At 51.0% G+C, this 19,872-nt stretch overlaps 1 protein-coding gene across 2 annotated transcripts; it reads right to left on the minus strand.

The window, feature by feature from the left end:
• Positions 1–37: 37 nt before the first annotated feature.
• On the minus strand, positions 38–19,764 carry Trim54 (tripartite motif containing 54). Of its 2 annotated transcripts, XM_013155700.2 has the most exons (9): positions 19,294–19,762; positions 4,242–4,414; positions 3,746–3,917; positions 1,890–1,985; positions 953–1,186; positions 795–817; positions 581–705; positions 388–480; positions 38–179 (listed from the first exon to the last, which is right to left on the minus strand). In XM_013155700.2, exons 1-9 carry the CDS (start codon positions 19,459–19,461, stop codon positions 169–171), a joined length of 1,095 nt encoding a protein of 364 aa, XP_013011154.1. In that variant the 5' UTR covers positions 19,462–19,762; the 3' UTR covers positions 38–168. The 2 variants fall into 2 exon arrangements, with proteins under 2 accessions (XP_013011154.1, XP_013011155.1); XM_013155701.3 differs by lacking the exon at positions 581–705 and having other exon boundaries at positions 19,294–19,764.
• Positions 19,765–19,872: the final 108 nt, after the last annotated feature.

Below are 19,872 nucleotides of genomic sequence, written 5' to 3' on the forward strand. Positions count from 1 at the left end.
GACGAGGTCCCCTGGGGCGGCGAAAGGAGAGGCGGGGTGGGCCGGGGATGCGGCTTTATTGAGGCCTCCGGGATCCGGGCGCAGAGCCGGGCTGCAGCGTGGTCTCCGCGCAGCTCCTCTCACCCTGGCGCGGCCCGGGGCCCCGGCTGCACGGCGGGCAGGCGCGGGTCAGTGCTGGCCTGTGTCGGGGAGAGGAGGCTGGGGGACAGGAGCTCCAGACAACCAACGGGGCAGCCCCAAGGCCAGCTTGCGGGCCCAGCCCTCCTCGACGCGGCCAGCTCCCCTAAGCCCTGGAGGTACGGGTGCAGGGAAAGCGCTTTGGGGGTGCAGGGCGACCCCCGGGGTAGGGGCGCCAGTGCCCGCAGTCGCGCCCCCCTCACCCCTCACCCTCGGGGGCGTCGGGCCGCTCCTCCTCGGGGCCTGCGCCGCTCTCGTCCCCGTCCAGCGCCACCTCGTCCTCCTCTTCCTCCCCGGAGGCGCCTGGCGGAGAGGACAGGTGAGGGGAGCCCTCACCCCTCCGGCGGGCCCGCCGCACCCCGCCCCGGCTCTGCACGCGCAGCCGGCCTCCCCGGGGCCGCACCGGGCTGGAAGTCGATGGTCCTCAGCATGTCCGCCACGTGCTCCACGCTCACGGAGAACTGCTCCATGCTCTCGTAGCCCGGCTCCGGCCGGCCGGCGAGCTCCACCTTGGACATGGCCCCGACCCTGCCGCAGCCACCGCGGCTCAGCCCGCAGCGCCTCGCCAGCCCGAGGGGTCCGCCCGCGCCCTCCCCGCCCGCGCCCGCGCTACTCACTTATTGATCAGCTCCTTGGCCTGCTGCAGGGGGAAAGGGGCGAGTAAGCGCTGGCCGGCCCTCGCCAAGCCCCTGCGCGGGGTGGGGATGCGACGGCGAGGGCTCGAACCCGGGTCCCCGGCTACTGCGCGAGGCTCCTGCCTCCCCGGGGGGCCTACCTGGAGGTAAAGCGCCATCTGCGGCTCTTCCATGGACTGGATGGCCGACTCCACCAGCTTGGAAGAGGCCTCCAGGTGGTCTCCGTACTGGCGGATGAGGCCGCGGACGCGCTGCAGCTTCTCCTCCTGCTCCCGAGCCAGCGCCTGCAGCAGCTCGCCCTTGCGCTCCTCCAGCACCGCGCACAGCGTCTCAAACCTCTGGTTTAACAGCTGCTTCTGCCTGCGGCTGTTGTCCTAAAAGACCCAGAGCAAGGGAGGAGGAAGGCGCGGCTGGGACCCCGCAGGTAGGACGGCGGGCTACTCATTCCATTCTCCACTGACCAAGTTTCACAGGGAGCCAAGGAAACTGACCTGATTACCACTCCCTTCCGTGCACAGCCAGAATACAGGTCGGATCTTTTCCATAACAATAACAACAAGCATTTTAAAGGTCCTTACCCTATTCTGGACCCAGGTTTGATCTGCATTATTCCGTTTAATTCCTCCAAAGACCCCATAAAGTAGTCACTATATCACTATCATCATCACTTATTTATTTATTTATTTATTTATTTATTTATTTATTTAGAAACACAGTCTCACTGTAATTCAGTTGATCGTAGCCAAAAGGCCAAGAATGGATCACTGTCTGATTCAGGCTGGCCTCAGCCTCCTGAGTCCTAGGATTAGAGTGTGCACCACTATGGCCAGCTCATCACTGCTTTATATATAGTTAAAAAACACAACCCAAACCCAGAGAAATTAGGTAAATGGACCAAAGTCACAGAGCTAGTGAGCTGCAGGGCTGGGATTCAAACCAGGCAGCCTGGCTAAGCGCACTCCCCCACTTCCAGAAGCCCAGAAAATTTCTGGCCAATTTGGCCCGAGGTCAGAGAGGACTGGTTCTCTTCGGCCCTCCCAGCTGGCCTCTGCCCCTGTCCCTCCCACCCAGGCTCACCTCGATGGTCTGGCACACCTCCTCCATCTGCGTGATCACTGCTTGCACTCGGTCATTGCCGGCCACCAGCATGGCGATGCCGTCGCTGAGCTCACTCTGTCACACACACAGGCCAGCTCTCAGAGCTCGAGCACTTGGCGCGTGACTACGCCCCTCTCACCCCCAGGAAAAGACAGCTCCTCCACCCACCCCTCCACAATCAGGGCATCTACAGTGATCGAGGAGGCACAGTCTGAGGCTTCCAGAAGGAGGAGGAAGCAGCCCTCCACCACCAAATGAGAAAGGAAAAGACATCTTCAAGGCCCACCTTGGGCCAGGCCCTGGGCTTGAAGCTTCAGCTGGAGATGCATGTCTTCTATCATTCTGAGACTTTCTCCGTGACATCCATTCATGGAAAACCATTTTTGCTCCCACCTCAGACGGGCCTCACTAGGAAGTCCAGGCTGGCCTGAACTCCTAGCTGTCCTCCTGCTTTGGGCTCCTGAGTGCCGGGAGTTTTGGCGTGCACCACCATGCCTTATTCTCTCATTCTGGGAGTCTGACGAGACTCATGCTAGACCTTCTCATCCTTGGTCTTCTCATCTCCCAGGGCAATGGTCAGTTTGTGTTCAGTCCTCTTGTCATATTTGATAATTCTCTCCCCAAAGAAATCCATCATTTATTTCATCCACTGAATGTTTTCTTTCAACAATTATTCTTTATTTCTAAATTCTCTATTTGGTTGTCAAAACTGCATGGTTATTTTTTGTTGTGCTGGTGGCAATGGTTGTTTTTTTGTTTTTGAGACATGGTCTCACTATGTAGTCCAGGCTGCCTTAAACTGGTGGTGATCCTCTTGCCTCAGCCTCCCAAATGTTGCCATGATAGGCGTGTGCCACTGAGGTCAGTGACTGTGCAGGCATTTTTGATATTCTATTATGCTTTTAAAAAAATTTGCATATTTTATTTTTTCATCTTTTAAAAATCATTGTGCCATGCATGGTGGCACACACCTGTAATCCCAGCACTAGGGAGGTTGAGGCAGGAGGATTCCTGTCAGTTAGAGGGTAGTCCTGGGCTACAGAGTGAGTTCAAGGCCAGCCTGAACTGCACAGTGAAACCCTGGCTCAAAAATCAAATCAAATTAAATCAATCAAATCAAATCCATTCTATTCTGTAATCATTTTAACCTCTGAATTACTCTAGGGCCTAAACTATAATTTTTGTTTCTGCCAGCTTCACTTGTGGAGTACATTCCTTTGTGTATGATCAGTCAGTTTTGTTTTTGTTTTTGTTTTTGTTTTTAAGCAGGAATTGAACTCCCAGCACTTGCCAGGCGGATGCTTGTGCTTTTGAGCTATATCCCCAGCTATTTTGTTGATCTTAATCTAAGGAGAACCTAAGGACCTATTTTTCCTCCAGACAGAATTTGCATTTGTTTCTGTTGAAAGACAGGTGGTGCAATTGGCCATTTAGCACCTAGGAATCCACTTTAACCTGGGGTCTTGGGAGCCTTGGATGTAGCTGTCCCACTTTTTAGGGCGCTAGCATGGTCTTCCGGGAAATGAGGCCCTTTCTGTGCTGACTATACAAGGTTTGCTCTCCCCTGTTCTGCCTGCTCCCCCGGAAGGCCCCATTTAAAACAAGGTTTATGCAGAAACAGTTGTTTGATGGCGAGAGGCCCTTGGGAGTGTCTGGTCCACCACACACTGTTTTCATCCCTGCTTGTGACAACTCTCAGACAGATGGGAGCATGGGGACCAGAGAAATCAGGTGGCTTCCTCAGGTCCTCAGAATCATGGAGCAGGAATGGTCCCCTTGATCTGTGGGTCTGATCCTGCCCTCATCCTTGCCCCCTATCCCCCACCCCGTGATACCTTCTGGCGTTTGTAAATGGTGGGCAGCGGGGCCACCTCACAGTCCTTGTGGGCCCCAAAGACCTTGCAGAGGGAGCAGGTGGGCACCTCGCAGCTCAGACAGTAGATGTTGATCTTCTCCTCCTCGTGCTCCTCGCACATGAGGTGCTGCTCAGCCTTGGAGTGCAGCGGCCTGGGGGCAGCAGGAAGGGAGGCAGCGAGGGTCAGGGCCAGGCCAGTGGGGCGGGTGGGCCCTGAAAGTGAACCCCTCCCTGACCACCACCTGCTCTCTGAGCTCCTGCAGCTGATGCTGTGCCCAGCTGGAGAGTGGCTGCCACAGTGCTCTTCATTTGGGGAAGAGACAGCTCTAAGAGGTAGCAGAGCTGGATCCAAGGATGGGGCACAGTGGTCAGGGATGTCCCATCCCACGCACAGAGTCCTAGAGGGCTGGCAAGGCCCAGGACTGAGCTGCAGCCTGGAGAGAGGGAACTAGGAAGCCCCTTAGACAGCAGCTCACCTCGAGGACTCCTGCTTGTAAATGTCGATAATGTTCTCCACTAGCAGGTTTCTCTGCAGACCATAGACGCCATGCCGGTCCAGGACAACCTCATGCCTGCACGATGGGCAGCGGAAACGGCCTCCTGAAGACACAGCGGTGGAGCCCCGGGATTGCCACAGAGGGTTCGAGGCCTGCAAGAGCAGGTGTGGGAGAGAAGAGGCACGGTGAGCCTCGGCAGAAAGGGGCTCGGAGTTACGCAGCCTGTGTTTCCCAGGCTGGGGGCCTCTGAGGCCATGCTTTGGGGAAATTCTCTGCAGTCCTGGTGGGGCGCAAAGAGAAAGTGCTGAGCTCCTGGGCTGAGTGCGCTGCTTATCAACATCCATCATGTGCTGAGTGTGCCAGGGGGTTGCTGGGCTCTGGATTAAACTCTCTGCCCTAAAATCCAGGCAGACAACTACGGCTGAAACCCGCACACCCCTTTCTTACAGAGCTGCTTCATCCCGTCCTAAAAGGGGGAGATCTGCGAGGCCCCTGGCCACAGAGGACAGGACCGGCTGCGGGTGACTGTCTTGCCCAGCAGGACCAATCAGTGTCTTTGCCCCGGAGTTTGGAGGGAGGTGCAGAGGCTGAGCCGGCTGCAGCCATGCTGCTTTGGAACTGAGAAGCCTTGAGGAAGTGGGCTAAACATTGACCTGTGCGTGTCAGAAACAGAGCAGACGTTTGTCTGGAGAAAAGGAAATTACTGAAGTGGGGGCAGAAACAGAGATGCAAGAGACTGCTCAGTGTCCTTCTCCTCCAGTAACAGAGCCCCAGAGCTTAGCCAGAGGTGAGATCCTCCCTGAAGACAGCAGACCTGCACACTAGCTAAGTACTCTGCCACTGAGCCACAGCCCCCGCCACCATTATTTTGCATTTTCTGCTACTTACAGCGGAGTTTAATACTAATCAGACAGGAGCTTATGCCCTCTCAGAGGATAATGGAGACGATGGTGACCTTTACCTTTGTATGCTTAGATTCTACAAGTGACTTCCATGCAACTCTCTAATCTACTCCCCGCTTTTTTTTTTTTAGTACTGGAGATTGAACCCAGGGCCTTTGCACTGCACTATATACTGACCCCTTTTTATTTACTGATTTTTTATTTTGAGACAGGATCTCACCAGATCACTAAGTTGCCCAAGCTAGGCTTGAACAGGCAATCCTTTTGCCTCAGCCCCCCAGAGTGCCGGGATTAACACCTGTGTGCCACTACACCTGGGTCTCTAAATCCTTAGACACCATCTGGAGGCCTGCTTTGGAAGGACCCGTGGATGTGTGCAGCAAGGCCCATCACACGCAGAGAGCATTCAAGTCAGGAGGAGAAGTTGCTGGCAGAGACTTCTAGAATCATCTGTTCCTCTTTTTTCTCTTCTGCCTCCTCCTCCTTCAATAACAGAGCCCCTAAGTTTTAGCAAGGCGTGTGGTAAGGTTAGGGGCAAGGTTGGTAGGCAAGGCAGGAACCCTAGTGCCACCCTGAGGTGGCACCTTAGCTTAGCAGGAGAACCCAGCATGTGCTATGAATGCCGCATTTCTCTCGGAATTTCCTGGGAATTGCAGGACGCTAACCCTTGAGCTCACAATGAAACTTGAACAGGTAAGTTTGAGATTATCCCAGGCCGGCTTTGTGCATCTGTCTCGGTAAGTAGAATTATATGAATATTTCTCGGTTTCATCTACAGAATGTATTAAAAGGTACGATCATAGGCTCTGCTTAATACAATTACCTATTAATATTTAAAATCCAAGGAGACTCAAATCTAGAGACCAAGTTAAAAAAATAAAATAAAATAAAATAAAATAAAATCCAAGGAGAAGGCCGGGGATTTAGCTCAGCGGCATAAGTGTTGAGCATAAATGTGAGGCTGTGAGTTCGATACCTGGTACAAAAAAACAAAAATCCAAGGCGATAAGGAGAGAATGCCAAGCCTCTGGGCCCTGGAAGTCACCAGACTGATTGGATTTGCAGGTGGTAAACAGACAGAGGAGCTCAGGATGTATTTGACGGGAGGAACGAGGACTTCCAGCCCAGAGCAGAGACAAATTCTGGGGTGTGCCTTCTCCCCGAGTGTATCCTCCCCTCGCACCCCTGAGGCAGAGGTGCCCTACTCAGCCTTCTCTGGCATGTTGAGTACCTACTGAGTGCCAGGCTCTGAGCTTTCCAGATGTCACCTTCATCATCACAATTGTGCATGAAGGCAGGGGGAGGGTGTACTAGAGACTGGATTCAGGGCTCTGTACCACTCAGCTCTGCTCTGGCCTCTTTTGTTTTTGATTTGGGACAGGGTCTTGCTAAGTTGCCCAGGCTGGCCTTGAACTTGAGGTCCTACCTCAGCCTCCCGTGTAGCTGGGGTATTAGGAGTGCACCACTCCACCCAGCAGAGATTATTGAATTCATCCTCTGGAGCACCTTGAAAAAACAGTGAAGATAAATATTTCCCTTTCATTTACACAACAAGAACTATGACAGTGAGCTGGGGGTGGTGGTGCACACCTGTTATCCCAGCACTTGGGAGGCTGGAGGATTGCCGTGAGTTCAAGGCCAGCCTGGGCTACACAGCAGGACTCTGTTTAAAAAAAAAAAAAACAAACAGAAAGAAAGATGACAGTGACCGTCATCTACTGAGCACCCGCGTTGTGTCGGATGGCTCTGGGGTCACTTTGCCCTCACAGCACCCTTCTGAAGTAAGTGCTGACACTTGCCCCAATTCAAAGATGAGGAAACCGTGGCCGGGAGAAGCTCAATAAAGTGCTCGGGTTCTTAGGTAGCAAGTAGCAGAGCCAAGGTGTGACCGGGGCCTATCCTGCCTGGTGAGATGCAAGGACATTCAGGCCGGCTGAAGGATGACGTGTTCGGTGGAGATGGTTCGTTTTTGTTTTTGAAGTAAAAGAGTCACGAAGGACCAATCATCAACCCTTCACAGAGGAAAACACCACAGCTGGGTGAGCCATGATGTAACTGCGGGTTGAAGGTACTTAAGCAAAGTAAACATCAAAATCTCAGGTGCCACTTCCAACCAGAATGATCTGCTTGTCTGTGACGAGGAGAGGAAATGAAGCGAACCTCAGGGGAGTCCTCCGGGGATGTGTGCACGGCTCTGCGGAGATGACTCACCGGGCTCCATGTGAGCGGTATTCGAGGTATCTGGGGACACTCGACTTCGGATTAATTCAGCTCACACTCCTCTATTCACCAAAGAAGCAAAAGAGCTAAACAGAGATTGCATCAGTGACAACAGCCAGGCAGCAAAGACAGTTTAAAAAAAAGAAAGCCAAGGTAAATACAGCAGGTGGAGTCAAGAACGGGCCCTATTGAAAGAAGAGCCATCAGCGGGAGATTAGGGCAGGAGAAAAGGCCCGGGAGGAGAGAACAGGAGGAGACCACCGCTGGCAGGAGAAACTCTCCAAGAATCAACCTGGTTTCCACCTAACATTTACAAAGAAACAAAGAAAACTTAGTCTCTTTGACTAAATGAGAGAGATACAGCAGAGAATGGGAAGAAATCACATAAACTGTGTTATCAGCAGAACACGGTGGGACACAGTGGAATGGATGGTGCTGATAAGGGTCACATAGATTACTGCAGACACTAACAGAGATAAAAGTGGTCAGGGCTCCAGCCCGCAGCACAGGCCAAGCTTGGAGATCCTACACTACGCAAAGTCAGCCAGACACCGCAGGACCAGTGTCGTGTGAGTCCTCTTAGCCAAGTGCAGGGATGGAAGGTGGCCGGGGCTGCCGGTGCTGGAGAGGGGGGAGTAATTGGGAGTTAGTATTTAACAGAGCCAGAGCTGCAGTCTGAGAAGCTGGGAAAGCTGTGGAGGCGGCCGTGGTCGCACAAAGTGTGACCGTAACTAACGTTGCTGACCTGTGCATCTAGGAGAGGTTCCGGTCAGCCGACCACAGGGGTGAGCACCTGAGGTCACTCCCACTGGGGGAGCAGTTCAGGCAGAAGGGTCACTGGAGCCAGGAGTGTGAGGCCAGGCTGGGAAACAAGTTAAAACAGTAAATTTCCTGTTTGTGTGGTGTCACGGAGATGGGTGTGGTGTCACACGCTTATACTCTCAGCACTCAGGAAGCTGAGGCAGGAGGATCCCTGTGAGTTCAGGCTATATAAGTCCAAGGCCAGCCTGAACTACATAGGGAGACCTCATCTCAGCAACACAAAACTGTACAAAAAGTAATCAGGACTTGTTGGCATATCTTGGCCTTAGTGCTTCCTTCAGAATACCCAGAGTCCAGGGCTGGGATACACTGCCGCTCTCCAGCACTGACCAGAGAACCCTTAGTGCTCAATCTACTGCTCCATCACCACCTCCCTCCTGGGCCCCAGAGGCTGAGAAGGGGACACTGGAAGTCTGCTGTCCCTGAGTCTGCAGGGGCGGCCTCCGGGACACTGGCAAAAGGGACTTCAACTCTGCCCTCTCACCCTCAGCCTTGGGGCAGGTGCTGCTCCCTGCAGTGGACACCACCATCGAGGCTGCCTTTGCACGCAGCCTTCTGTCTCCTGCCAGGTCGGTACTGGGGATCGAATGCAGGACCGCCTGCTTGCAAGGCAGGTGCTTATGCCGCTGAGCTAAATCCCCAGCCCCCCTTTGTCTTTCAAGACAGACTTTCTTTGGGGAGGACAAGGTCTCCCTATGTAATTCAGGCTGACCTTGAATTCATGGGGATCCTCCTGCCTCAGCCTTCCAAATGTGCACCACCACGCCTGGCTGAGAGTCTCGCTAAATCTCTAATTTCCCTGAGTTGGACTTGAGTTTGTGCTTCTCTTGCCTCAGCCTCCCGGAGGGCAGGGGCTACAGGTGTGTGCTTGGAGGTCTGGCTCCCTCCAGGTATTGAAACCTAATTACTCCAGCCTGGCTGGCTTTCCTCCGAACCTCTAGAAGACGCGCTCCTTCCTGCCATACCTGTGGCCGTATCTGCCCTTCCCACTTCCTTTGCCAACATATCCGCGTGCCATTTGGTACCAGGACTAACTGCGACTAGTGGTAGTACAGTAAAGGTCACTTCACTGGACTTCAGGGGCCCTTGGCTCATGCTAAGCTGCTTGGAGCCCGTTACTATAGTAAGGATGGCGTGGCAGCTGGAGCCAAGCAGGAAGACTTCTAGGTAGTGGGAGCATCTTAAGCTTTTGGGTTTTTGTTCTAAAGCATATTAAGGGGAAAAGGTGCATCAAACTGTTAATTTTTCAAGAATTGCATTATTTGTTTGTTTTTGTTGAGACAGGTCCTTGCTGTGTAGTCCATGTTGGCCTTGAATTCATTATGCAATCCAGGCTGGCTTCAAACCCATGGTGATCCTCCTGCCTCTGCATCCCAAGTGCTGGAATTACATGCATCACTCCAGGATCCAAGAAATACATTTATTTTAATTTTTAAAATTTTTGTTTTGTTTTGTTTTGCCTTTTTGAGACAGGGTCTCACTATGCAGTTCAGAGTGGCCTTGAACTTACTTTGTAGCTCAGGCGGGTCTTGTACATGCAATGATCCTCCTGCCTCAGCCTCCTGAGTGCTAGGATTACAGGAATGTACCACCACACCCGGCTTTGTTTTGTCTTTTGAAGTAGGGTCTCACTACGTAGTTTAGGCTGGCGTCAGACTCACTGTGTAGCCTAATTTGGCCTCAAACTTGAGGTAATCCACCTGCCTCAGCTTCCCGAATGCTGGGATTACAAGTGTGAGCCCCCTTGGCTGGCCTGAGAAATATCTTAAAAGTTTTACTCAGGAGAAGACACCACAAAAGACAGGGAACATGGAGATGGCCTAGTAATTCCACTTTGGAATACAGACTCCATAGACATACACATAACAGAGTCTGCAAGAAGGTGTTTATTAAAACCCTAGAAACAGCTGCATAAAATGGGAACAGACAAAATGATCAGGCGAATCATGCCATTCCCTTCATCTGGTAAAAAGGATGAGCGCATAAGCATCACTGTCATGGGAAATATCAGTGAATTGTTAAGTGGATAAGTACTGTGAAAACATTGTACTTGTTATAAATTCCTTTTTTTGGTAATATGTGTGTTACTATAGAGAAAAACATTGCATATGAGGATTTGGCTCAGCAGTATAAGCGCCTCCCTGACAAGTGCAAGGTTGTGAGTTCGATCACTGGTACCAAACAAAACAAAACAAAACAAAAATCATGGCATAATAAACACCAGTCTGCTGACGGTATGTTTCCCTGGTAGCAGCATTGAAGGAGGTTGCATGTAGGCCGCAATCTGTATTATCTATGAGGCTTGAGTTTTATATGAGACATCTATTATTTTTGTGATCAGAATAAATAACTGTTTTTCCTATTGGAAAAAACATAGATATCTAATAGCAGAGGAAATTTAAATAAATAACAATGGAATGTTATCCAACTATCTTTAATAGTTTTGTTTTTGTTTCTGGTTTCTCACCGTGCAGAACCAGCTCACTATTAGCCCTGGTTGGCCTTGAACCCCAGATCACCTTCCCTCAGTCTCCTGAGTACAGGAACCACAGATGTGCACCCACTGGAGAGATTTTAACAACATGGGGAAAGATTCATGCTATTTTAGATGTAAAAATGAGGATATAGGAGTCAGCCATAGTGGTGCAAATCTATGAGCCCAGCACTTGGGAAGCTGAGGCAGGAGGACTGAGAGTTCAAGGCCAGCCTGGTCTATGTAGCGAGAACTTGTCTCTAAAATAAAGACAAAAATCAGATATAAATCTAGGCAGTCGGATCTGAATTTTGAAAGGAGATGGGATTTACAAATCTCCTTGGTATTCCTGTACGCTTCCCAAATTCCTCTGTACAGTTTACAAATTATTTTACAAAGTGGATAAAAATTAAATTTTTGTTTGCTATAACATCCTCTTTTCAAAATTCCCACAAGGACTTTAGGATTTAGAGGGCAAAACAAAACAAAAACAAAAATATGCAGTGCTCAGCCCACGCGTGACCATAGAGGGGCGCTAGAGCGCCGTAATAAAGCCGAGCACAGAGGCGAACGCGCGGTGCTCGCGAAACTACAAGATCAAGGCTGGGTCCGAGGAAGCAACTTGAGGAGGCCTTGAAGTCAGGGTAGCCGGGTGGCAGGAGATCGTGGGGTGCAAAGAGTTTCAGGAGGCACGAGGGCGTGCAGGAGCTCAGGCTGCAACATGGACCGTGGCGCGGGGAAGAGCGAGGCGCTGCTGGGCAGCAGGCGTCACAGTGGGGGCCGTCACGCTGCGCCCTGAGACCCCAGCAGCAGCTGCAGCAGCTGTGGAAAGACCGGGAGGCCAGAGTGGGATCCGAGGGACCAGCTAGTGCCTCGGATGCGGATGAGGGGGAGAGGAGGAGGTCAGTGAGGGCTCGGAGTCGCCAGCTGGTGTTTGGAGAGAGCTGGGGGCCTCTAATGCGAGAGCCCTGAGCCTGGGCCGCAGACTGCCCCCAAAGATCCACGCACAGAGTTCAGGGAGTGTGAATTTAAATGGCGAAAAAAGTTGCACTTTTATTCTTGCTAAGTGTAGCCGAAATTGAAATTTTCCTTAGTGATGACTGCAGGCAACGAACCGTGACGGCTGCAGCCGCACCTGCGACTTTATCACCAACAGAAATCTCAGTCCTTTTCATGTCACGTTGCTATTGTTGCTGAAATCTCAAAACACTACCCTGGCAGTGCACACCTGTACACCCAGCGACTTGGGAGGCCGAGGCAGGAGGAGGATGGCAAGTCTGACACCAGTCTGGGCAGGTTAGGGAGACCCTGTCTCTAAAACAAAACAAAACAAAAAAATCACTACTTCTACATTACGGTCGTTACCAGGCTGACTGCTAGATCTCATTATGTATTAGTCTATTGAACGCGCTTTAGATATTTGGTAATTATATTCCAGTGTTTCCCAAGTTTGCTTGTTTTTTCCATTACTCCCTCTCTAAGAGTCATTATAGACATTCGCCCCCCGTGTGGGAGAGCATCGAAGCTGAATGCCCTGGGCATAGCTGAACTGAGAACAGGAGACACCTCAGGGGGCAGGATAGGCCACAGCTGAGGCCACCCCGAGATCGTCTGTGGCTCTGAGGGGTCCTTGAACACCTCCCAAGATCCTGCTCAGGTTTCCTCCATTGTCCACTCAACTCTGGGCTTATTCTGATTAAACACAGTCTGCCCAGGGTCAGTCGGCCGCCGGCTAGCAGAGTTAGGAGTTCTGCGGAGGACTTCACTCCTCCCGCAGCCCTAGACCATGCCGCATGTCTCATTCTTTTGAGCCTTTGCCCTGCACCTGTCTAGAGTTTGGAGGTCTAGGCACGGACCCCAACAACCCTCCTGCCAATACCTCCACTTCCCCCACCAAAGGTTAACAGCATATGTGTACTGTCTATCTGTTTACGTACTATATGCTTATCTGGACTTTATAAATAAAACCAGTTAAGTTTTTTGGAGTCCTTTGTTAAGAATCAACAATTTTTCCCCTGCCCTTTTTATTGCGGGGGCACAATCTCACTGAGTTGCTCAGCTGCCCAGGCTGGGCTTGGATTTGTGACCCTCCTGCCTCAGCCTCCCGCAGTTCTGAGTTTATAGGTGTCCTCCACCGCACCCACCTGTATCCTTTATTTCAGTGCAGTCGGTTTGTTTTATGAGTATATGAATTATATTATGTGCATTTTAAAACATTGTTCTTAGAAGGGATCCGTAGGTTCCCCAAACTGATGAATGGGTCGATGGCACAAAAAAATTATTCTCTGCCTTGACTGTAGGTCCTAAAATTTTCTCATCAAAAAAAAGAGTTTTAGAGCCTGGGGTGAGTGACCGTATGGCTGCAGTAAGTATGTTATAGATGGTAACCTTCTTAACGCATCTTCATAGCTGACAGCCTACTCTGGGCTGAAGATTCTTTGGCCAGCTGGCAAATATCCACTCAGCAACATCTTATCTTCTGTATCTGTTTATCTTTCTATTTTAAGACCAAGAAATAGCTGATTGACTCTACTGCGTACAGAAATGCCCTGTTCTTCCCTCAAATGCTACATTTACACAAGGGAGTCAACCCCATAAGGTAAAACTTCCTGTGCCAATGAGGAGACGGGCAGGAGGCAGAACCCGACACCTTGATTTATGTTCCTCTCCTGTCCCTTTGTTTGACTGTGACCTGTTTCCCGTGTTCTCCCTGCCAGGGGAGATAACATCAATTCTATCTCATTCAAATGGAGTCACGTTTGTGAAGATGCTCTATAAATTATAAAGCACTGCATAGACACAAAGGAAATGCTAACAGTCCTAGAGTAGACTTTAAAAACAAGGAACTCCACAAAACCACTAGGCATAAAATAACTGCTTTCTTTGCTGTGAAGGATAGAAGAACAGGGCGGGGCTTGTAGCTCAGTGGTGCAGTGTGCAAAGCCCCGGCTTCTGGCCCCAGCGCAAAATACACGCATGCGCACACGTACGCAGAGAAAGGAATAAATGCAGCTGAATTCTAGGCTGTGTTCAGAGCTGCCTCTGTGCCTTGAGTGGACCCTCTTCTAGACTGTTTGGTGCCCTCCAGCCCCTTTGTGATGTGTCAGTAGCATGGAAAAGAAATGCCCAAGCGGAAGCTCTGGAAATGCGGTTAGTCAGGCAATGCCTGCTTCTCTCAGGATGTCCCCTTCCCTGGTGACCCCGGGAGTGCCAGGGCGGTGCACGGGGCCGGGACGTAAGGCAGCTTGTTGGAGTAGATCTGCTCCGCCCGGGGTGAATGGTGGACCACAAAGCTTCTGTGAACCAGCCCCTCGGACTTGCTGGGGAAGCTGTGGGAACAGCAGGCAGGAGACCTGACCTATGCAGAGCCTCTGTGGGTGTGAGGAGGATTCTGAGCAGAGCTAGCTAGAGCTGACGGGGCCTGGTGGGGCTGGGGTGACACAGGCAGCCCTGCTCTGGAAGGACTGTAACCCTGCTGGTGGGAGAACAGAAAGGCCTTAAAAATCATAATCCATGATCCTTTCTTGAATTTACTTTTTTGTTTTTATTTATTTTTTAGTACCAGGGATCGAACTCATAACCTCGCACTTGCCAGGCTGGTGCTTACATCATTGAGCTAAATCCTCAGCCCTATTTTTTTATTTTTTTGAGACAGCGTCTTGCTAGGTAATTCCAGCTGGCCTTGAACTCGCAGCAATCCTCCTGCCTCAGCCTTCCAAGGGCTGGGATTACAGGTGTGTGCCACCATGCCTAGTTTACTTTTTGAATCTGTGAAACCAGATTGTTAGAACTACAAGAGATGTTAAAATCAGTTTAAACTTGGTGTAGTGGTGCAGCTCTGTAATCCCAGCATTCAGAAGGCTGAGGCAGGAGGATCACTGAGATTTTAAGGCCAGCCTGAACTGCATAATGAAACCCTATCTAAAACACACACACACACACACACACACACACACACACACACACACACCAGCTTAAAATTCCCTTTTAACCCACAGATGGGTAAACAGACTTGAAGAGGCAAAATAGTCTCCTGCTTTACATCACGTGGCAAATTATGAAAGGCACCAATGGGAGCAGACTCAGAAAAGGGACCTCAGTAGGGGGTGTTTGTTCTCACAAACCCAGCCCTTTTCCCTATAGAAAAAGATCCTAAACCCTGATGTGGGATTTGTATAACTCACGAGACTTCAGTGAACCAGCTGCTCATAAAGCAAACCTGCACCACGGATGCAGCTCCTTGGCACAGCTGCCCAGCATCAAGGCCCTCGGCTGGACGGGAGCCTGCCCCAGGCGGGGCTCCTGCTCCCCTTGGCCAGCATGGAAGCGGTTGGGGAAGCAGACGCTGTGTGAGGACCCCAGTGCTACCACAGGCCTGGAATCGGGTGGAGTGAGTCAGAGGCCGATGCTTCCCAGAGTCTTTTCTCTGGAGAAGGAGGCCTCTGTCTTACTTCCCCTCTGCAAGTCGCCCTAGCTGGACCTCCCACAGAAAAGCTGCTCCTGGCCACCTTCTCCCAAGACCTTCCGGCTGTCCGCTATGCCACAACGCATCACAGATCAGCAGCAAGTGCCCACGGCGAAGTGGGGCAGGCACGAAGGCTTGCTTTAAAGCAGTTCAGACGTGAATAGAGTTTACAAATACAGAAACATGTGGGGAGATGTTTGTGTCAATTCCCGCACCGACAGCTTTGGTCTAGTCAAAATGCCTGGGAGCTGAGTGGGTGTACGTGTGGGGAGCGAAGGAGACAGAAATTAGAGGGGTTAATGTCATATTTTTCTGTTTTCTGTTTCAGCTTAGAGAGAGGTGTTACAGCTCTAAAGAAAGGTAGTTAAATTATAATCGCAACTATGCAAAAATACGTACAAGGAGAAGGGCTTGAAAGCAATATGCAAAAATGAAAATAAATGTGTGAGTCAAGGTAAGATTTTTGGACACCTTCTTCCCAAATTCCTAATCCTGTTCCACGTTTTCAATGAAATGTTTCAACTTTTCAAATTTTTATTTCCAAATATAACCTATTTGTTTTAAATAAGATGTTGCTACACAATGCAGGCTGGCCTGCACCCTACTATGTAGCCCAGGGTGGCCTCGAATTTGTGTCGATCCTCCTGTCTCAGCCTCCCGAGTGCTGGGATTACAGGTGAATGCCAGCATACCTGGCTAATTAATCTGATTTTATCAAATCACAATTTCCCCAGATTCTTATTTGTTGTCTGCCACAGCAGTTTTTAGGGTAGTGAACCCTGGAGCATCTATCTATGCATTTAGAGCCTGCATTAAACAGACTGCTCCATCATAACAGTGAGACACAGTAGAGCCATTTAAAAAGGAAGGCCAGGGCTGGGGATTTAGCTCAGCGGCATAAGCACCTGCCTTGCAAGCAGGCGGTCATGAGTTTAATCCCCAGTACTGATAAAAAAAATAATAAAAAATTTAAAAAAGGAAAAAAAAAAAAACAAATTCAACTCTAAAAAGGAAGGCAGAGCATGAACGTGAGGATGTAGAATGATCACCAGTGGAAATAAGTGAACAAGAGCAATTCAGTCTAGTGCATCTACATATGCAAACATGGGGCTGTGTGATGGAACTTTCTGGAAGGACTCCCACGTACTGTGGACGAGGACTGAGGAGCTGAGCTGAGTGGTGTATTCATTTTTCTCAGGCCATGAACTCCTAGGGTGTCTGAAAAAGTGTGCACATACAAGTTTAAATGTGGTAGTGGTGTTGCTTTCATGGCCAGCAACTTTCTAGGACTCTTTTAAAGGTCTTCTTCCTGAGTGGTGTGGAGATGGAGGAACTCAGAGGCTTATTCTTGGCATGCGTAGAAAACAGACAATCTGATTATGCCTCGAGTTGTCAAAATGTGGAGGCAACGTGTGAAAAACTAAATATGCTCATCTCTCAGACGGCGCTGCACTGCGATGCATATACTTAGGAGCAGCAGGAGAAGTGGGTCAGCCTCCCCCACACCCGCCCAGACAAAGCAGCCAGGGCATGAGCTGCTCACTCTGCTCTCTGTGCAGGACCCAGCAGTGCCCTGAACTTAAAAAGATGTGCAACGCTCCAGCCCGCAGAGCCCTCTGAGAGCCTGGGAACCACGTCACCTCCCAGTCAGCACAGGGCTTTTGTTTTGAGATGCATCTTGTTATGTTGCCCAGACTGGCTTCAAACACTTGGGCTCAAGCAATCCTCCTGCCTCAGCCTCCCAGTGCCTTGCCTTTGCACAGAGTTTAACTCAGACTGTTCTCCAGTCTTCCCAGATTAATATTCTGTGGCTTCTTGGAACCCAGATGCTGTGCCTCAAGCAAAGGGGGTCAGTGAAACACCTTTCAGCCTCTGTTACAGGGCCCTCTGTTCCTGGGTCCCTCTGCCAAGTGATACCACATTGTTTGCATTCTGTGTTTGTTTTCTTTTACAGGACACATTACCTTAGTTTTCCAAACTTCTCTTTGATACATATATTGTAGGTTCTAATGGGAAGCTGTTTCATTATAAATTCATGGGAAAGGGTGGCAAACTCTTCCTGCCATTCCCTTGGCATCTCAGCCTGAAGGCTGTGCGGTGGCTGGCAAGGTGCAGCCTCTCAGCCAGGGCTGGAGCTGGTGCCGGCAGGCATCATGTTCAGTACAGGCAAACGGCAGGAGAGACAAAGGCTGGCTCAGGGGCACAGCTTGCAATGGCCTCATCTGGCTGTCCCATTGCCCACCCCCCAAATACACTGTCTCAAGGAACCTAAAAGAGAAATATTTTCTTGTTTAAAACCACTAGTAGCTGGGCGTGGTAGCTCACACCTATAATCCCAGCACTTGGGAGCCCGAGGCAGGAGGACCACAGTGTGTTCAAGGCCAGCCTGGACTACATAGCAAGACCTTGTCTCACAAAACAAAACTCCCTCACCTCCAAAAAACCCCCCAAAAACTTGTGCGGAGATTGGAAGTGCAGCTCAGTGGTGCAGCACTAGACTGGCATGCCTGGGGCCGCAAGGCTCTGGGTTCGGTGCCTGCACCCCAGGGCTGGGGATTACTTGTGTCTGACACGCTCCCTCATGACCTGCTCACAATGTTCCGGTCACTGACAGGTACACTAAGGAGCCGGCTCAGGTCCATCCAGCGTTTACCTGTTTACAAGCGCTAGTGGGCCTGCACCTACACACACGCGCACACACACACACACACACACACACACACACACGTCCCCCGTTGTCCTCCCTGGTCCCCTGGTTTTGGGTGTGTCATCTGCTCGAGCCTCCACCGGCAGCTCTGGGCAAGAAAGGAAGCCCATTTATGCTTATTTTATCTTTGCAATCAGTGGCCAGCTGTTGGTGGGAGTGTACCCTGGTACAAACCACTCTGGAAATCAGTGTAGGGACTCCTCGAGAAACTAGGACTAGAGGTTCCATTTGACTCAGCTATTCCCCTGCTTGGTATCTTCCTGAGAGGATTAAAAGCATCATATCCCAGTGATATATGCCACTCCTGCTTATAGTGGCACAGTTTGTAACACCTAAATCTTGGAAATAGCACAAATGCTCATCAACTGATCAAGGGATAAAAATGTGATTCTTTTATACAATGGAGTACTACTCTGCCATAAATAAGGATAAGCATGAGGCATTCCAAGGTAAATGGATGCACCTAACAACCTGCTCTTAAAGTGAAATAAGCTGGACATGTGTTGTTTCTTTGGCATGAAAAACTGAAAGTATAGATAAGGACCAAAGTATAATACATATTGTGAAATAGGAAGAAAATGATCAAACAGGAAGGGAAACAGAAAGAGGAGAGGGGGGAAGGAAGAAAAGCACAAGAAAAAAGTGAAAAAAGAAGGAAAAAATAGAAATAAACATTTGTAAATGAGGAGGAGGAGGGTGTTGAAGGATGGGAAGAGGAATGGGAAAAAAGAAGCCAGATGCACAGATGCAAATCCCCTGTGATGAACATTATCATTATGTAGACCTAAAATGTACCACTAAACTCAGTAAGAAATGAAACAAGGTGACACCAGCGGCCACAAGGGTACTGCGGTTTTGCTCAGCTCTGCTTGCCCTGTGGCCGGCCGCATGTGAATCCAGACTGGCTGCAGTGCTGGGGACGTTTTCTGTGACCTTTGTCCCATGACCTTTGTCCCATGACCTCAGACCTGTTAGCTCGTGGGCCTGAACAGCCGGGGGATCTGGGTGGGGTGAACTGAAGTTCGGAGACTACCCAGTCGCCTGCCCACTGTTACCACTCTGTCCCTCTTGGGGGTTTTCTGATTATTTTCGAGTGTTTCAGTATTTCACTCGTCTCTGCTCCAGATTCTCCTCAAGGACTAAGTCGGAAGCCCCAGCTGAACACAGACGGTCATGTGGCACCTACAGAGCCAGGCGTAAGGCCCCTGCCGGGTCTCTGCAGGGTGCTCTTCCTCCTGCGGACGTGTCCTGCTTCCGGTGCTGGCACAGGGCCACTGGCCAGCCCGCAGGCCGGCTGCTGACTCATGCTTAATCTGGAATCCGGGGACCCCAGCTCACCTGCTCCTTGGCCCCAGCGGCCCCACACGCCTCCCTGAGCGCCCCAAGCGCATGTCACCCTCCAGGGTCTCCCAGTCCGAGCCACTGCCCTGGCCCGCACCCACCTGGAAGACATCGTTGGCACACTTGCGGCACAGGTTATGCTGGCAGGGCAGGATCACCACGGGCTTGGAGAACATCTCCAAGCAGATGGGGCAGATGAGCTGCTTCTCCAGGTTGTCCATGCTGTGCGCATCCCCTAGCAGCGGCTTGAAACCCACCGTGAAGTTCATCCCGTGGTGCTGGCGCCTGACCTGGCGGGCCCTTGCTGCGGCCTTGTGCTGCTGCCTCTGGGCCCTTCCTGCTCACTGGGAAGGTGCGGATGCCGGGCTCCCTCGAGTTGCTCCCTCCTGGGCCGGGCGCTGCGCTAGTTCCTGACCCTTCCTGACAGCTGCCTGTCCCTGCTCCTCTCCACACTGCTGCCCTGGCCCCTCCTCGGTCCTCTCAGGCACGTGCAGCGCTATCCTTCCCTCCCTGGGAAATGTTTTGTCCCCCAAACCACTGTCTGTCTCAGTCCGTGGGCAGCACTGTTTGTCCCTGGCTTCCCAGAGAGGAGATCAGTATTACCGTGGGGGTGGGGAGACAAGGGGCATCTGTGGGACATTCCGACTCCCAATTTAGCTCATGTAAGGCGAGCTACAGCT

This window comes from Cavia porcellus, unplaced genomic scaffold, assembly GCF_034190915.1.
Source record: "Cavia porcellus strain 051 isolate PalLab524CR breed Dunkin Hartley unplaced genomic scaffold, mCavPor4.1 scaffold_1, whole genome shotgun sequence".
NCBI classification, from domain to species: Eukaryota; Metazoa; Chordata; class Mammalia; order Rodentia; family Caviidae; genus Cavia; species Cavia porcellus.

Bases quoted from the DNA above. Each gene is read 5' to 3' on its own strand.
- Trim54 (XM_013155700.2), bottom strand. From the start codon at position 19,461: ATGAACTTCACGGTGGGTTTCAAGCCGCTGCTAGGGGATGCGCACAGC. The intron at 818-952 runs GTAGGCCCCCCG...TTCCCCCTGCAG, and splicing joins AGATGGCGCTTTACCTCCAG to CAGGCCAAGGAGCTGATCAA. The intron at 481-580 runs GTGCGGCCCCGG...CCTCTCCGCCAG, and splicing joins GACCATCGACTTCCAGCCCG to GCGCCTCCGGGGAGGAAGAG.